General features: G+C 41.6%; 1 protein-coding gene across 1 annotated transcript; it reads right to left on the reverse strand.

The window, feature by feature from the left end:
• GLCE (glucuronic acid epimerase) lies at positions 1 to 13662 on the reverse strand. Its single transcript, XM_070953677.1, has 5 exons — positions 13346 to 13662; positions 12837 to 13028; positions 4233 to 4822; positions 2919 to 3164; positions 1 to 2044 (listed from the first exon to the last, which is right to left on the reverse strand). Exons 2-5 carry the CDS (start codon positions 12866 to 12868, stop codon positions 1020 to 1022), a joined length of 1893 nt encoding a protein of 630 aa, XP_070809778.1. The 5' UTR covers positions 12869 to 13028; positions 13346 to 13662; the 3' UTR covers positions 1 to 1019.
• Positions 13663 to 18234: the final 4572 nt, after the last annotated feature.

Consider the following 18234-nt stretch of genomic DNA (forward strand, 5'->3'; position numbering starts at 1 on the left):
TTTTTCCAAATAATATACATTGTATTTCAATCAATACAAGCCTGAAAGGAAACAGTTCAAATTTCTCAAGAAAATAAACTGCATATACAGTACATACAAAAAAACCAAACAGTGTTACATGTAAAAGAGTAACGGGATCAAAATTTGGTGGAAGAATGCAGATCAAGGCAAGGGAAACACAGTCAAAATGGCTACAATATTTGTGCAATCAACTCAACCTGCTTGTAGTTGTGCTCGAAGAACAAAACATTCAAACGTACAGATGGATACCATCCCACCAGAAATGTCTGGGGCAAACCTCCCAAGAGGCAAATGAGAAGTGGACAAGCACCGGGCGCACCTTCTACAGCTCCCTCTGCTTCCAAGGAGCTTCACCAACATGCCTGGAGAAGTCTCATCCCCAAGAGATTTTAAAAAGACAACAAAAAAATCACTGTTGGGTTTATCCCTCAATACAGAACCCAAAACATTCCGATATTGTTTCAACAAAGGGAAAAAATTAATCAACGTACCAACCAATCTGGAGAATACAAGCAAACAGGAAATTCTGTTGTAAAGCTACATTTTTTTAAAAAAAAAAAAGCCTCACTTTTTTTCCTTTTAAGGAAAGGAAAATGGATTCTCATTTTTCTGTAAAATGTCAGGCAACAAAATTGGGAGTCTGTAATGAATTTCTCTTGAAAAGAAGAGGGGAAATCAGAAGTACACATTCTATTCTGCACTAAGTATCATCATGGATCACTGTGGAAAGTAAACAAGTTTTGATTCAGTCCAGTCATTGGATGCCTGCTCTAGTGCCATCTCTATTTATTCACTGGAATGCAACTGATTTATAAAGGGGTTTTAAGGACCACTTCTTTGAAAACAAAAATCATTTTTTTAAAAAAAAGCACACACACACACACACACACACACACACACACCAGACACACTGTTCCCGAAGTTCCACTTTTCTACTTAAAGATGGCAACTCCTAAGCACTGCAGACCAAGGAATGTGGTTTTGGTTATCAGCTCAGCTTAATTGTGCTTTGCTCTGCCGCCTTTCAGGTAGCTCTTCCACCGCTTGACGAACTCTTTAAACACGGGGGCCTCATCTATGGTGCCCAGCAGCTGGAGCTGATTGATGTGGGTGGTGTGATAATCCCACCGGGCTAAATTGGGAGCAGTGCCCAGCATGAAGTGGCGAAGGTCGTAGATTGTTCCTGACCCTGTGTCATAGAAGGGGAGCATGGCCTTTAAGGAGTCCATGCCCTGGTCATAGAGCAGCTTTGCTTCTTTGCCCAGCTTCTCGCCAGCCGTTTCTTTTAAATCATACAGGCCAATCAGAGAGTACATGAATCCGTTTAAAACGAAGGAGCTGGGCGAGGTTGGGTACTCCTCGTACCAATCGTATTTGTTCATGAAGACAGCCCTCACGCCATGTTGCTCTGACAGGAGCTTGTAAGGGGCTGTTGCTCGCAGAGCTGAACTGAGGAAGGCATGGTCCTTTGTCAACAGGTAAGCCCTAATCAAGGTGGAAATCGCCTGTCCTTGTGCCATGGCAGAGTACCAACCTGGATCCAAAGACTTAAACCCTTCCCCTAGCTTCCGGGTTACCATGATTGGCCAGCCACCCTTTTCATCCTGGTTCCTCACCAGCCAATCACTGGCAGCGAAAAAGGCTGCCATGTGGGCAGTGGTTGAAATAGTGATGTTGTCTATGAAGCCCCTTCCCTTCACGGTCAGCCTCACCACTCTTTTGGGCATAATTTTGGTCTGTTTTACCACTTTTGTGTTAGAGAGTCCGACACCCTTTCTTAAATCAGTGACAAGATCTCGTGTGATTGTGCTCCAACTGGTCCTGGCCCCAATTCCATAGAAAATGTCTCTGTCCTTAAAAGCAATCAACTGAGAATTGGAGATGTAGTGCACTGTAAACAGCTGGTTCTTCTCGGTTGTCTCAAGAACCACTGAAACGCTCCCATTCGTTAATAATTTAAGGTCAAAGGAAATGACAAAGTCCTTTGTGTTCCCCAGCTGGAGAGAGGCTCCCTCGGAGTTTTCTGAAGGGAAACAAATGAAGAAATACAGAGATGGTCAGGAAGCAAAGTGTGAGGGTTTTTTCCTGTGTACTGAAGAACTGACCATAAGTTTCCTTAATTAGCTCATCAGCCAAGATGCATGCTTTAGCAAATTCCCAAGGGACTTCAATCAACAGGGTGAAATAAATACATCAGCTTGAATCCCTTCACTATTACACATTAAATACATGAAAGTCAGGCCAAAGGTTTGTGCTTTATAAAGCTAATTCTGACAGCAATATCCCTATTGGTAAAAATCAATTAGAAATTTCCAACTCACAGCTCAAATGGGTGTCTCTGGCCTTTGATCATACCATCCCCTTTCCCAGCCTCATCAATGCTTGTTGCTCACAATTTTTAGGTTCCACCTGTTCCTTCCTCAATTTAACCCCCCAAAGCTCTTCTTCCCTGCCTGCTGCCCCCCTCCCCTCATAGCTCTATCTGATCAGGCAGTGCTCCCTCCCTTTACTCTGCCAACCTCAATATTATCCTGAGGGGACATTTCTGGACCAGAGATTCTATGACACTTGTTCATCCCAGGTGTTACGGTGAATGCTGCCCAGGCCACAATGAAATCAAACTCCCTGTGACTTCCTCAACATGGTATTAGTTTGGAGCCAGTGACGTACAATGCTAAATTGGGGACATTGAAACTGGAAGATTTTGGCAGTCCCAAGTGTGTGTTTTTGTGCGCACACATCAATCTCATGAGAGTTCAATGATTTTGGAACAGGGACGTCCAGGTACATCATCAAAAACATTCCTCTTGCCTTTTGGGCCTCCAGAATGAGAGCCATGAACCAGGAATGCCGAATTTTACACGAAGGAAAGGCAACCTGCTGTCCACTTGACTCACCAGGAACAACAAACTGCTTGACATTTGTGAATCGGGATTTGTCCAGCAACGTCGTGACCGAACAGCCTTTGGGAACCATCCATTTGCCTGGTGGGCTGCCCTGCTCCTTCTCTTCTGCCGTTTCATACACTTCAACATGGGGAGGTTTCTCCGTAAGATTTTTGCTGTAATGGCTGAGCCCGTACTGGGCAATCTGGATGGGATAAAAGTAGCCTTGAGGTCCCCACTGCGTGGAAAGCGGCACACCTGAAACATAAGAGAACATTCTATGCATCTCCAGGGTGGTTTTTCTTCCTGAAAAGTCCCAGCGTTCCCTCAAACTGGTCATCTTTCTCCTGGAATATGCCAACATAGCCATTTGGGGATGCTTGATCTGTTTTTGTGATTTCAAAACAGGCATATCTCCTGCTTTTGTACACCCTCGCCTGACTAACAAGTTCTGGAGAATGTTAAACCTTGCAGGTACAACACCAATAAAGGTACTGCTCAATATGAATTTTTAAAGGTTTCAAATAATTGTGCCAAAGTGGAATTTCTTGTATTTAAGCCTTGACAGATGTGCAGCCTATTTCTACTCAAGTATGCAGATATCAAGGGATACTATCTAAGGCAGTTGGGATGGCTTAACCCAATATTTCTCAACCTTGACAACTTTAAGTCATGTGGACTTCAATTCCCAGAATCCTTCAGAATGACTTAAAGTTGCCAAGGATGAGAAACACTGGCTTAACCCAATTACAACTTTCCTGTGTGATTGTATTAGGGAAAAAGAGGTTGCCCCCTCTCCATTATTGGCTTTTCAAAATTGGATTGTTCTACAGAGCTAATGGAGGGGGAAAAAAAACCTTTTGCTTGATTTTTTTATGTTTAATTTTACATCATGGATGTTTTATTGTAAATTTATTGTATTCTCGAAGGTAACATTTACTTTGTTGCACTGTGGAACAAAAACAATATAATTAACATGAATCTCAACTAGTTCATTAAATTTCCTATTAAAATCCATCATGGTTTTTGAAATAAAGAACCAAACTCCATGGAGGTTACCCTGTTTCCCCCAAAATAAGACATCCCTTGATAACAAGCCCAATCGGGCTTTTGAGTGCATGGCAGTAAGGCCAGGCACTTATTTCAGGGTTCAAAAAAAATATAAGACAGGGTCTTATTTTCGGGGAAACACGGTATTTCTTTTGCCTTCCAATGCTGAAAGCAACCTCTAGTTTTAAAGTTTTAATGCAAGCACTGAATCAAAATTTAGCTATCAATATTTACACCCTCATGGATCTGTACGTATTTTGAACAAAAATAACAAACCTTCAACACCGCTGATGCACTTCACTCTGTCCCGGACTTCCACATTATAGCCCTCAAATGACATAAAAACGCCATCTGGATGGTAGGGGGCTCTCTGGGTGTACACTTTGGAGTAACTATGGGAGAACTCAAACCGGTCGTAGCCATCATATTGGGCAGTTTTCCCGTAAACCTCAAAGTACTTCTCCACCCATGAGAAAGGCAGAAAGATCTCATTCCCCTCCCTTCTGCCTTTAATAGTGTGCTCATCGTTGATTAGACAGTCAATTTCTTCATATTTCAGCCCTAAGATTTTGTTCCCATGGAAGCCCCCAACAATGGGGGGAGCCTTCTGCTGCTCCTGGGGCGATGCTTCCTCACTCTGCTGCTTAGCTGGTCTGTTCACACACTGGCTGCTCTCTGATGCAGCCACTCGCTTCTCTGATCCATCTGCTTTCACACTGCCACTCAAGTCATGCGGGAAAGGTGCTATTTTCCCACTGGTGCACCGGTTCCACAGCAGGATGGTGATCAAGGAGAAGAAAATGCAGATGACAATCAAAGTCTTATAGTTCACTCGAGCTGCCAAGCAACGCATATTCACACCATACCTAAAATAAAAATTAAATTCAATTAAAAGTCGGAGTGGAAGAGCAGATTGGGCACATGAAACAATAAGCAGACTGAACAGTTCCAAGCCCCAGCTGATGGATCCAGGACCCTCTTGGGGAAAGAGCACGTACATGTTTTACACCAGCAGCTTCATGGCAGAGAGAACAGTAATACTATTTGACAATATTTCATATTGTTTCTTACATAGTAGAATGTTGCAGGGATTTGTGAAATCTAAACTACCTTAGAACAATACATGAAAAATAATATAAAAATAATGTATAGTGAAAAAAGGAGGAACAAAAACAAAATGAGGACTAGATCACCAAAGTAAATAAAGAAAACATCTTCAAAAGACATCTACTGGCTTCAGAGATTTCATTCCAGGATCGCAAAAAAAAGGCCTGTAGTTGCAGAATGGCCTATTTTGCACCAGAGCTCCATGTCCTGTAGGGGGCCAGGCACCTGGGCAGAGAGTAACCTAAAAGTGAAATTATTAGTATGCAAATAATTTCCACTGGTGCAAACAACAGGCATTTTTGACAGCGGGGAATCACAAGGGACTCTAATGATCCCATATCTGAGGGACTGACTTTGAAATGGCCCAGGAGAAGCCTCGGAATTTCTGCTGTATAGTAAGTGCTTCTCTTGCTGTTCTTGTGGGGAGTGCTGGAGGGAAACTACACTTTAGAAAGTCTACACATCCCTGTTAAAATGCCAGGTTTTGAAATGTAAAACAATCAGACCAAGGAATCACTTAAGAAATTTTTCCACCTTTAATATCATATATAAACTCGGTTTTTTTGTTATTTCACCCCCTAAAAGATTGGTTTGTTTTTCAATTCAATTGTACGGCTTATGTTATATTAAAGATGGAATTCTTAAGTAATTGGTCTGATCCTTTTTACGTCTCAATAACCTGGCATTTTAACAGGGGTGTGTAGACAAACTGTACAGGGAGTTTCTCTGGTGAAAAAAATGGTGGAGGAACTCATGACAAACACACACAGAGCTAGAGCAGCTCTTTATTCTCCTTTTTCTATTCCTTTTCTACACTGGCTGCAAGCTTTCAACATTAGCCACAAGTGGGAGCAAATAAGTATGTTTTAACGGAATTTCTAAAGAAGCTCAGAGTTATTTCCTCCATTCATTATTACATTATTTTTCCTCCCCCTTTTCCCCTCGATTTTTTGGCCTACTTTTTATGGACTTACAAGGTTTTTGAGACTAATTTTTCACAGAAGGTTGCAAAAATTAAGTCATTGCCACAAAAGTAAAACTTCTGATTGCCTTGAATTTACTTTTGAACATTTGCATGAAGAATAATAAATTTATGACCTGAATCTTGATGTGCTGAACACCGTGTCTAAAAGAAGCTTGCCTGCAGGAAGTCAGGTTATGTGTGATAGCCTCCCAAGGCAGGAGGAGGAGGAGGAGGAGATTAGCTCAACCCGAATCCATCCTCGGGGCAGTCCTAAAGAGGCTTTATAGGACAAGGAGCATGCACACCACCTTTCCCCTTTTATCACTCTGAGTGAAGTTTGGAACTCGAATAAAAAAAGAAGTGAAGCTTGGACTTACTGCTTTTCCATTCCTTTCAATGTAATGCTTGTAAATCCTGCTTTTTTTTCAAACTGAGTAATTGTTAACAGAATTTTTCATTTTAAAAAAAAATATTTTCAAAAAATTGTTTACAATTTTTAAATTATTTTTAAATAAATAAACAATATTTATAATAAACGACTGAAAATCATTCAACTTGAAAAACATTTAATTAGCAAAAAAAATCTTTCAACATTTTTAATTTTTGAAATTTTGTTAAAGGCTACAGTATTAATTTGAACATTAGCCACAAGAGGGAGCAAAAGACTAACCGTTCTTGAATTTACCTGGAGCATTAATGGACAATAACAAAGTTATAGAGAAAGTATTTTGCAAAGTCTGTGCCATGTTTGTATTCCTGCCCAGGGAGAATTCAAATTATACCTGCATCCAATGTAATTAATTGGACTGCTAAAAGAGAAATTATCGAGTCTAGAAGCATCCCTGAACACAAAGAACTCCCAGTAAAGGCAGAAGTCTATATCCAAACTTAACAGAGCAATAAGGAAACTACTTATTCTTGAACCTACACGTTAATCGTAAGGAAAAAAATGTTCCCACAACCCCTGGAGCTGCACAATCATTTTCAAAATCTCCCTCTGAAGGAAAACATGCAAACATCAGAAGGGTCTTCAAATGTTCCAGTATCTCAGACTTCTCAACCCAGAGCCCCTCTCTGAGGGAGATGGGCAGTTAAGAAGAATGAATGAATGAATGACATTGTTGGTGATAGGTGACTCACTTCTTAAGAGGAACAGAAACAGCAATCTGCAGACCTGATAATCAAGTGAGGAAAGTAAGCAGGTAAAACCAGAGATTTGCCAGTTGCTTACTAAAATAACCAAGCCCACTGATCATTATCTCTTTCTCCTTACATGTTGGGATGAACAATACAACCGAGAGCCTGGAAATAACATCAAGGACTGAGCAACTAGGCATCAAAGCAAACCAATATGGCACCCAGGTAGTCTTCGATACTGTCAACTATAGGTCAACACCCAACAAGGCAAAGGAGGATTGTAGAAGTAAACTGCTGGCTCAAGGGATGGTGCCATCGGGAGAACTTTGGATTTCTAGACTATAATTTACATTACCTACAAGAAGGGCTTCTGGCAAGAGATGGGCCAGGACAGGGAAGAAGGTGTTTAAAAAACAACTGGCTAATTAAAACCTCATTTATTCAGACTTATCATTGCTATAGTTTTGAGCATGTGGCAACAGGTCAAAAACTTCAACAGAACTTAAAACAATTGGTAGCTTTATGTGAAGAAGAATTTCATTTTACATGAAATCAATATTGTATTAATATTGGTACATCAGCACCATGATTCAAGATATATGCTATGCTATGCTATGAGGCTGAATGGTATTTCACAGAACTCGAGTCAAATACAAATAAAAAACACGCAGTTTGACAAAGAATTTCAAAAGGTCAAAATCAGACGGACAGTGGGCATCCACATGTGTTTTTATAAGAATTTGGTGCCTTGATTGAATTACTGGGGAAATGATGCTCAAAAAGTAACTTGGGTCCATATGAAACTGTCATGTGGTATAGTGGAGGGGTCTCCAACCTTGGCAGTAAAGCTGGCTGGGGAATTCTGGGAGTTGAAGTCCGCCAGGCTTAAAGTTGCCAAGATTGGAGTCCTCTTATATAGTGGCTCCCTTTCGGACACAAGTTCTTCATTTGAAAATTTGGTTTTGGAAGGCTGATTATTCTTATAGACACAGTACATCTGTTCTTTTCCATTATTTGCCAATGGCCTAGAAACTAAGAGAAAGATGGGGGGGATTCGATCGGAAGCGTCGCAGCGAGACAGTCGGGGAATTAGCGGGCTCTGATGAGCTCCGCGAAAACCTGGACTGACGAACCGCTGCCAAGGGGTCTTCAGACCAGAACCGTCCTGTAGGGATGGGGAAGGAGAGGCACCTCGGAAGACCAAGAGCAACAGGCAAGTTCCTCGAAGGTCAGAGGAAACTCTCTATGACTCGGCGGCGGGGGACGGCAGCCATTGCGGCTGTCACAAAGATGGGGCAACCGGACTAAGCATTGAGCAGGAGTGATGAATGGAATGGAGTTTTTTGAAGCCAGGTGAGTGACAGCCAACCCATGGTTGAAACAACAATAAGGAAAAAAAATTAACTTTAAGACCCCTAGCGATAAAACAGCAGCTAATGAGCACGGGGGGAAGAAAAGATGATTTTGAAGCATAATTTTAAAGGGACAAAAACCCAATGAAAAATTGACTTTTGAACAAAATTATTTGGAAATAATTTGGAAAATTTTAAATAACTAGAGAAATTGCCCCAAGATTGGTTAAAGGATCGGAAAGAAATAAATAGATCCTTTCTTTCCCTTTCTTTTTCAAATTTCAAGAAAAACAAAAGAGAATGGACAATAAGCCCTATAACAGAAATGTTGTATAAATAAAAGAAAAAATTGAAAAAAGAAGTGAGAAGAGCTGTTTAAATTAGGACTGGACTATAAAACTGTTTTGATATTTTTAAAGCTAAAAAGAAAAAGAGAAGCTAAGTAAGATTGTTAATGTAGATTGAAACAAAATGGATATTTGTTAGACAATTGGAAATTGTGGATTGCAGAGAGACACCTTCAGGAGTAAAAAGGAATATTGCAACTTGGTCTTTGTTTTGGAAAATTGTGAACTTTACAGATAACAGCCGTGAGAACTTTTGAGGAGGATTTTTTTTGCCTGCAAGCGGCTTGACTTTGGAAAAAAAAAAGGAATACAACGGAACTTTTAAAACCAAAATAATATTAACTCAAAAAGAATAAAATGGCACAGGAAATTAGAGAAATGATTAATTCAATGTACTTGTCATGGAAAATGGAAATAAGAGAAATAACTACAATGTTACATGGAGGATTAAAATCTGAGGACACAAAAGCTGAGATGGAGCATACGCAAGCGGACAAGGAAATGACGATGGAGAAGCAAGACATAGAGGCTGAAAATAAAGAAGACAAAGACAATGTGATTAAATATGAAGAAGTAACTGAACATGCGGATAGTAATAATAAAAAGGAGGTTTTTAGAGTTTACATTGGGATTAACAATGAAAAAAATAAAGAGGATGGAAAGAGACAAATAAGGGAGGGAGGATGGAGCAGAAAGAATATAAAGAACTTAAATGATTAAACTGGGATTTACAGTGAAAAGATAAAAAAGATAAAAAGGGTAGAAAAAAACAGGAAATATAGGGCAAAATAGAAGAGTTCAGGACTTTGAAATACAAAATGATAATACTGGGATAAATAGTGGGATAAACAGTGGTGAAACAAAAAAAAGAGAAAAGAGAGGGGGAACAATGGGAAATATAGGTCAAAACAGGAGAGATCAGGATTTTAAGGCACAAAGGAAAAAAGGGGAAAGAAAAAGGTAAAAATAAAAAGGGAAAGGGAAAAAAGGAAAGAAATGAAAGAGGAATATGATGTATATGACTAGAATTGAAATATGAATTGTAGTAAGAAATAATGTTAAATCATATGATGGTGAAAATGAATTGAAAAATAATTGGAATAATAATTGAAATGTTTTTAATGGTTTACGGTGGTGTGTGTACAAATGATTAAATAATGATTTGGACTAATACAGGGAGAAAGCTATATGATTAGAGGATAATAGAATATTTTTAAATTCAACTAAGGTTTTTTCTTCTTCTGGTTCATATATAAATGAAAAAGATATCTATATAATCGATTTATATTAAAATGTTGGATTGTATTAGTTAAGGAAATGTATGTTATAAGTGGGTTTATTATTAATATAAGAATTAAATAACTATAATACCACATAATTAATTAATTTGATGGATATAAAAATTAGATGATAATGGGAAGGGGTTTAATATAGAATAGAAGGGAAAATGGAATTTGGTCAAAATTAGAGATGAAAATGAAGGGTAATATTGGTACAAAATAGATGAAAATAAATGTTATGGCAAAAAAGGAGGTATAGAAATCGTAATTTTAGTTGAAAAGTCTAAAAATTGTTTAAATTTGTTAACTGGCCGAATACTCTGTTCAGCAAAAATACATTGTGTAAAAAATAAAAAAAACTTTATAAAAAAAAAAAGAAACTAAGAGAAAGACGACAGAAATGAATATTGTGCACTTTTGATTAACAATCCAGATACTTTCTGTAACAGTATGTAAGTATATAAACTGGAAGACTACGGATTACGTATAGTAGTTTATATACTTAATTTCTGTCTTCTATTAACAACATGACTAAATGTTAATATTTTAACTGCACAATACAACATGTTGACAACTTTATATGCTTCCATGGTTTTTTATTTTTGGTTTTTTTTTCAGCTGCAAAAAGAAAAAAGGCTACTATATATTCATTGATTAGTGAGTGCTTCTGAATTCAAAAGAAATGTTACTTATTATGACACACATGGAACAATGCAGAAGAGAAGATTCTCTAAGTCCAGACATCTAAACTCAATATAGTTCTCATCCAGGTGGACCGTAAGATCAAGACTGATCTTGAATACTTCAGAATACTCTGCTTAGGTCAGAAATACTCAACAATCTTCCCTGTCATGGTGCCAAACAGACATTGTATGGTCAGTGATTTGGGACAACAGGAACTGTAATCCCATAAAATCCAAGAGTGAGAAAGAAACATTAACATAGCAATATTTAAGGAGAGACTCAGCTAAAGACATTCTACCTGATTTTTACTTCAAAATTATTTTGCAAAGAATGGGACTAAGATTTAGCAAACTTATTATTTTAGCACCCATGAGTCAAATCAAGTCAAGTTTCTGCTAGAACTTATCAAATAGCATTTATTTCAGTTTACACCTAGACTAGAGGAACAGAAGCAAAGGATGTGACTTTAAGGTAATACCCAACCTGAAAGCCATCCATTCATGTATTCTGTGAAAGATAGTAAGCCATCAATTTCCATGTTTCATGTAGAAAGAATAACATTTGTATAAGGTAGAAAGATATGCCACTGCTCCCTCTTAATTTGTCTCCTATACTAAAGAACATCAAGCTGGCATTTCTGACAATTCCAGAGGATAAACATTGTTTATGCTAGGAAAAATATCTTATGCTAACCCTAACCCTGGGGGAGTATTTGGATAGAATCAGCATTGTAAAATGGAAATATTGTATCATTGTCAAAGGATCTAGCTGAAAGAGCTCAGGGATAACTATTTTACCAAAATTACTGCCAAGCACTACTAGACCAGCTTTGCATGTTTCTGGGCTATCAGCCAGCTGCTAATCACTATAGGCTTTTGCAATTTACGGTCTACAAATAAACAAACCGCACTATGGAAGCAGCTACCACAAAATCCTTTCTCCAATAGTAACAGGGTAGACTCAACCCTGTTGTGCCTCTGCAGTTATTTGCCAAGGCTGCACCATTCACACAAACCTCAAGAAGCTACCGCAGCCTCAGTTTCCTCTATAAGCAGGGGTGTCAAACTGGCGGCCCATGGGCCGGAGGCATCACGTGCAGGCCACGCCCTTCCCAGCTCCGCGAAGAGGAAAAAGTCACGAAACGTCATGTGACACCGTGGCTCTATAGTACCAACAATGCATAGCTTTCCTCCTGAAAATGAGCATAAAAGTGTAGCAGAATATTTCCAACTAGCAGCTCATCTGAAAAATAAGGAAAAATATGGAAGAATGGATGGAAGCTTGCTGAGATAGTTTAGCTACTGTGTGCTACAGATACATTGTATGGTCAGTGCCTGCACATAAAGTTCCAACAGATGTTATCCATAAAGAACCAGTAAAACCCACCCACTCCTATGACCACATCCACTGTCTAAAGTAGCCTTCACTCCTTCATTAAGAGCTATTAATGATTATCCAATCTTGATCACAGGGTCTTGGATGGCAATACACTGGCTTGTCATTAGCAAGAGAAGCCAAGGCCTCCCAGAGGGAAGGAAGAAAGGACATTGTGGCAAGCAGAGGAAAATTCTTTCCTCATCCGTTAAGACATGAGACACCTGAGAGTTAACTGTCCCAGGACTACAGATCAAAGAGATGGCTCATCCATGAAGCCAAGAGCTCCTGGACTGTATGCTCTAAGTGTCACACTTACAATCTCGGGAAAGGCACTTTCCCTCAAAAAGCAGGACACAAAAACAATAAGCAGCATGAGATGAAATAGGCCACGTGCAGAGCCAAGGCACACACAGCTGGGAGAGGTGCCCTGCTCCAGGGACAAAGAGGTGAATCGGCTTCAGAAGCCAATGAGAGCCCTTCCATCGCAAGGCATGGACATGGCAGGGAGGCCCTTTGGCCCCAGGGGCCACACCAGGAAGCCTGCCACGTGCACCCGGGGCCCAGCCGAAGACCACCGCAACAAGTGTGGTGGCATTCACCCAAAGGGCATCATGCTGGTCCATGCTACTCACCACCTAAAATTCGGAAGGTTGTAATTGGTCATAAGGCAGCAGCAACGGCCATAAGAGGAGAAATGGCGGTGGGGTGTCTTTGGGAGGAAGCTTTGCAGCCGCCCAGCGCCCAGCAGGTCTTCCCCAGGGCCTCCTCTCTCTCCTGGGTCCTGGACGAAGCCATCGCGAAGCCTTCAGACCACCTGCTGACACCTGGAGACAAGAAGGGCCCGAAGGCAACAGCTTCAGTTCCACGCCCTTTTCCAGATCTTAATGTTCCCCCAAATGACGTTTTCCTCAGCCGTTCGTGGCAGCCATAAGAGCCGCGCCGTCTCCAGGGCCTCCTTTGCTCTGCCGGGGGCGAAGTGGCGGCTGCGGGCACCGGGCAGGAACGGCCTCGCATCCCGGGAGACCCCCGGCCCGGCCCGGCCCAGTCCAGGCGCGGAGACCTTCCCCCTTCTGCGGGAACGGAGGCTCCGAGAGACACCCCCGGCCCTTCCCGCGCGCCCTCCGGGAACTCGAAGGCTGACCTTGCTCCCAGGCGCTCGGCCGCTCCCCGCCCTCGGCACGGCCTTAAGGAAACTTCAACCGCCGGCGCCAGGCAGGCGCAAGACCGGAGAGTCGAGGGAGGCCGCCCGCCCGCCCGCTCTCTCCGCATCGGAAGGGCCGCTCCGGGCGCCGCTCCGTCCCGCAGCCCGCGCGCGCCTTTCGGGGTAGGCCCCGCCGGGCCGGGAGTAGCTGGTGCGCCTCCGTTTCCGTAGCAACGCGGACCCCCGCCCCCCCAGAGAAGAGCCACAGCCCCTCCCGCTGGGAGGCCGGAGAGGGAGAGAGAGAGAGAGAGAGAGAGAGAGAGAGAGAGAGAGCGCGTCCTGGCGCCGGCGGCCCCACTGGCCACTCTGCCCGGCCCAGCCAGCTCGGCCCTGAGGAAAGCGGCTCCGCCCTCTTCCCGCTGACTTCCCGCGAGAGCACCTCGGTGGGAGGACCTCTTCGGGGCGCCGTCAATTAAAGCCGGGCTCGCCCAATTGCCAGCGCGCCCCGTCTCCGCAACCAATGGCAAAGCCGTTCCTCTCTTTTTGAGCGGAGGCCAGAGGGAGCCAATCGCGGCGCAGCACAGGAAGCCGTGGCTGGGAATCCTGGGAGTTGAAGTCCACGTGTCTTGAAAGTTGCCGACATCGAGAAACGCTGCTCTAAACCGCCAGCCAGGTTGCGCTCCCCACACAGCGCTGCGCCAAAGGCACCGAGAGCGTGGCTGGATGGCGGAATCTCTCGTGTCAAGAGAGCTGTAGACGGAATCAGAATAGCAGAGTTGGAAGGGACATTGGAGGTCTTCTAGTCCAGCCCCCTGTTCAAGCAGGAGACTCTATGCAATTAGAGCAGTGTTTCTCAACCTTGGTAGCTTGAAGATGGGTGGACTTCAACTCCCAGAAGCCCCCAGCCAGCAACGCTGGCTGGGGGCTTCTGGGAGTTGAAGTCCACCCATCTTCAAGCTACCAAGGTTGAGAAACACTGAATTAGAGACAAGTGACTGTCCAGTCTCTTCATGGAAGCCTCCAGTGATGGAGCGCCCACAACTTCTGGAGAGAAGCTGTTCCACTGGTTAATTGTTCTCACTGCTAGGAAGTTTTCCCTTAATTCCAGGTTGCTCCTTTCCTTGATTAGTTTCCATTCATTGTTTTTTGTCTTGCCTTCTGGTGCTTTGGAGAAGAGGTTGACCCATTCTTCTTTGTGACAGCCCCTCAAATACTGGAATACTGCTATTTTCTCACCACTAGCCCTTTTCATTGAACTAGACATACCCAATTCCTGCAACTATTCATCGTATGTTTTCACCTCCAGCCTCCCAATCACTTTTGTTGCTCTTTTCCGCACTCTTTCTAGAGTCTCAACATCTTTTTTACATCATGGCGACCAAAACTGGACGCAGTACTCCAAGTGTGGCCTTTTCTTTTTGCTTTAATTTATATGCCGCCCTTCTCCGGAGACTCAGGGTGGCTTATGATGCATTAAATGTACAATGCGGCTTACAATGCTTTATAAAGCCTTCCCAAAGTGGTACTAACACTTCATGTGATCTTGATTCTTTCCCTCTTATTAATGCAGCCTCTAAGACTGTATTTGCTTTTTTGGCAGCTGCAGCACACTGCTGGCTCATTAAGTGATGGTGCACTAGGACTCCAAGATCTTTCTCACAGTTGCTACTATTGAGCCATGTACTACCTATTCTATATCTCTGCATTTGGTTTTTTCTTGCCTAAATATAGAACCTTACTTTTCCCACCATTGAATTTCATTTTGTTAGTTAGGGCCCAGTGTTCAAGTCTGTCAAGATCCTTCTGTGACCTCTTCTGGAGTGTTGGCTGTTCCTGCCAACTTGGTATCATCTGCAAATTTTGTTAATTGTTATCATAGTTAGGAAATATCTCCTTAGTTCTAGGTTAGATTTCTGTTTAATAGTTTTACACTGGTTACAACAATACAGATATTAACGATCACAGCTAAGAGAGATGAAACCATAGAGATGTAAATATAGGAACCTTGTTGAAATATAGACATCTTTGCAGTCCATTCCAAGGGGACAAGGGCGGTAATAAAATGTAGGAGGAAAATGATTGACTTATGTTATGATTGCAGTTCCCAATATTCATATTTTAATCTGTTAAAGCAACATAATATATTCAGATATTTATAAGTGTGTTATATTGGAAAATTATAATCTTGTTGGGATTTCTAATTCTCTTGTCATTCATTTGTATTTTACTTTTTATTCCCTCCTTCTCTTTGTCATTATTTATAATGTTAATTGAATTGTTAATATTGATTGTTAATGTTTAATTATTTAATCTTCAATTAAAAAAAAGGAGATTACAGGTTTGAATTTAATTTTAAACAAACATTTATGTTGGAGCTCCCTCTTCTGGTTAAAAGAAATGGAGGGGGGGGCAGGGGAGAAAGTGGAGCTCAAAAACATATATTTGGAGCAGGCAAAATAACAATAGTGAGAGACAAGCATCTCCAAGTATCTGATGAAGAAAAGCCTGTAACAGTATAGGCAACAATGCTACTATATTGTTGCAGGCTTTTCATTTTCAGGATAAGCACTATGGTGGAAAAATAATGAAATAAAGCTGCAAACTCTTCTCCCCGCCGCTATTCCTGTTTTCACAGCTGAAACAGTGGAAGCCTTAGTGCTCTCTGACCTTGGTTGTGTGCCTTCAGATTTCTCATTACCCAGTTAGATAACATTATCAGGACTAATGTGATATAGGAAATGTCCCCTGCTTTTATACAGAAGCTAGCCCTCCCAGCATTGGTGGGAGGTGTGTGGTGTTCTCCTTGGTAGTTCCTTGATTAGGGGATTGTTTTCTGCTGAAGAAGCTTCTTGGATGAGAAGGGAAACGAAAAAATGAGAAAGTAAGTCCAGTGGCCTCTTGAAAAAGCAACTTTGGGACAACCATGTCCTGGATGACTGAGGATTTCCATGGACATTTAGCTCTTCTCTGCCCTCTTTCTAGAACAGAGCTGTCAAACTCCTGGCCCGCAGGCTGGATGCGTCACACGCTGCCCATGCCCGGTTTAGCAAAGGGGGAAAAAGTCCCAATATGTCATGTGATGCTGTGCCAAGTAAGTTTGACACCCCCCTTCTAGAATCTCAACATCTGAGTGTGTTCACATGTTCCCTGCTGTGTCAAATTCTCAGGGAGGCAGCACCAGAATACTGTAGCAATGGAGGAGGCTGACTGGGCCAGAAAGAACAGGATATGGCCATGTCAGCCAGAAACACCCAATAAGCACTTCTCTCTTTACATCCAGAACTGGTTATCTGAATTTTCTTCAAGATAATAGGTGATTAATTGGGAAGTCCCATACTTTGAAGTCTAAGGGAAAGTCTAAGTCTTTCAAGGGCAGTCTCAAAGAGCATAAAACTGGGTCTGTCAAGATTGAAAACATTTATGCTTCTTTTGAATATTATCACTCTTCAACTTGCCAAAGAACAGGGGGGAGGGTGAGATGGAATGCAGTGGCTCCAGACTTCAATCGTGAGAGCCAAGGACACTACTGCAGGTGTCAGCCAAACCATGGACACTTCTCAAAAACAAAAGGACGATTCATAATTGGGCAATATGACCTGCAGCATAGGAGGAGAAGAGGCATGTATTCTTGAACTATACAGGATTGAGTGGGAAAAGTTAGAGCCGGTTTTGCATTCTTCAGTACCAAAATGATCTACTCAATAAAGCTTTACTTTTGGGATCTTGAAGTTCCTGGAAATGTCTACTTTTGTTGGGTTTTTTAGTTGGATCGTTGCTAGGGGCTTTGTCACTTTGTTGCTGAAGCAATGCAGATCCTAATGATGTTGCTTACATTTTGCACACCTTAAAACTTTAAAAGGGGGGTTGCAATGGCTAAGAGGTTAAAGACACTGAGCTTGTCAGTTGGAGATATGACATTCCAGGTTCAAGACTGGGTGCCGGATGACACTGTGACAGGGTGAGCTCCTGTTACTTGCCTCACCTCCTGCTGCTTTAGCAGTTCAAAAGCATGGAAATGCAAGTAGATTAATAGGTACCAATTCAGCGGGAAGGTAACAACAGTGTTCCATGTGCCTTTGGCATATAGCCATGCTGGCCACATGATCATGGAAAATGTCTTTGGTCAGTGCTGGCTCCCTCAGCCAAGAAACAGATGAGCATCACACTCATCTAGAATTGGACACGACTGAACAGTGGTTAAACCTCTACCTTCACTTTAAAACTGCCTTTAGAAGGTGTTGAAATAAGGGGAGAAAAGCACTAACCCGGGTACCACTAGCAGCCTCTTCTATGGCAGGATAAGATGAAAACAACATCACGGTGACTTGAAAAAAAAGGTTTCCTGGGAGTGTTTGTCTCATGGTTAAAAGCAAGTAGAGAAAGAACCTCAGAGAAGATTTTTTGCAGTATTCTTTATTTTGATGCATTGTCAATTATTCATAATGCATTAAGCTTAATGGCTTTGTTACTTCTATTCTACATTTATTTTTATTTCCACGTGTTACATTACGTGCTGCCTTGCATGGACTTAGTTGAGCAAAAGAGGCTTGTATTAAATAAGCAAGCAAACAAATTCTTACCAGCTCTGTGGAAACCTTATACATATCTCCATCATCATCATCCAACATAATAATTATACATGATAATGATTTTTATTTAACGCCATCAAACAACTTCTGCCTGTCCAAGGTCCTTGGGAAGAACTTGATAGGTGGATAAAAATGCCAAATCCAATGTAAACATTTGGCTGACTATACAACCTACTGGTACTATAATGATAAAAAGGACACAAATATTTTCTAGTGTTTTTCTTTTAAATAGAATATTTTTGAGTTCATTAAAAACAAACATGACCATGTTGGTCAAACGGAACAAAAAACTTCTTGCAG

The sequence above is a fragment of the Pituophis catenifer genome, unplaced genomic scaffold (assembly GCF_029215685.1).
Source record: "Pituophis catenifer annectens isolate HBS135680 unplaced genomic scaffold, rPitCat1.0.hap2 SCAF_14, whole genome shotgun sequence".
Lineage (NCBI taxonomy): Eukaryota > Metazoa > Chordata > Lepidosauria > Squamata > Colubridae > Pituophis > Pituophis catenifer.

Bases quoted from the DNA above. Each gene is read 5' to 3' on its own strand.
- GLCE (XM_070953677.1), bottom strand. From the start codon at position 12,868: ATGACCAATTACAACCTTCCGAATTTTAGGTG. The intron at 3,165-4,232 runs GTTTGTTATTTT...CTTATGTTTCAG, and splicing joins GTGCATCAGCGGTGTTGAAG to GTGTGCCGCTTTCCACGCAG. The intron at 2,045-2,918 runs GTGAGTCAAGTG...GTTTCCCTTCAG, and splicing joins CAAGCAGTTTGTTGTTCCTG to AAAACTCCGAGGGAGCCTCT.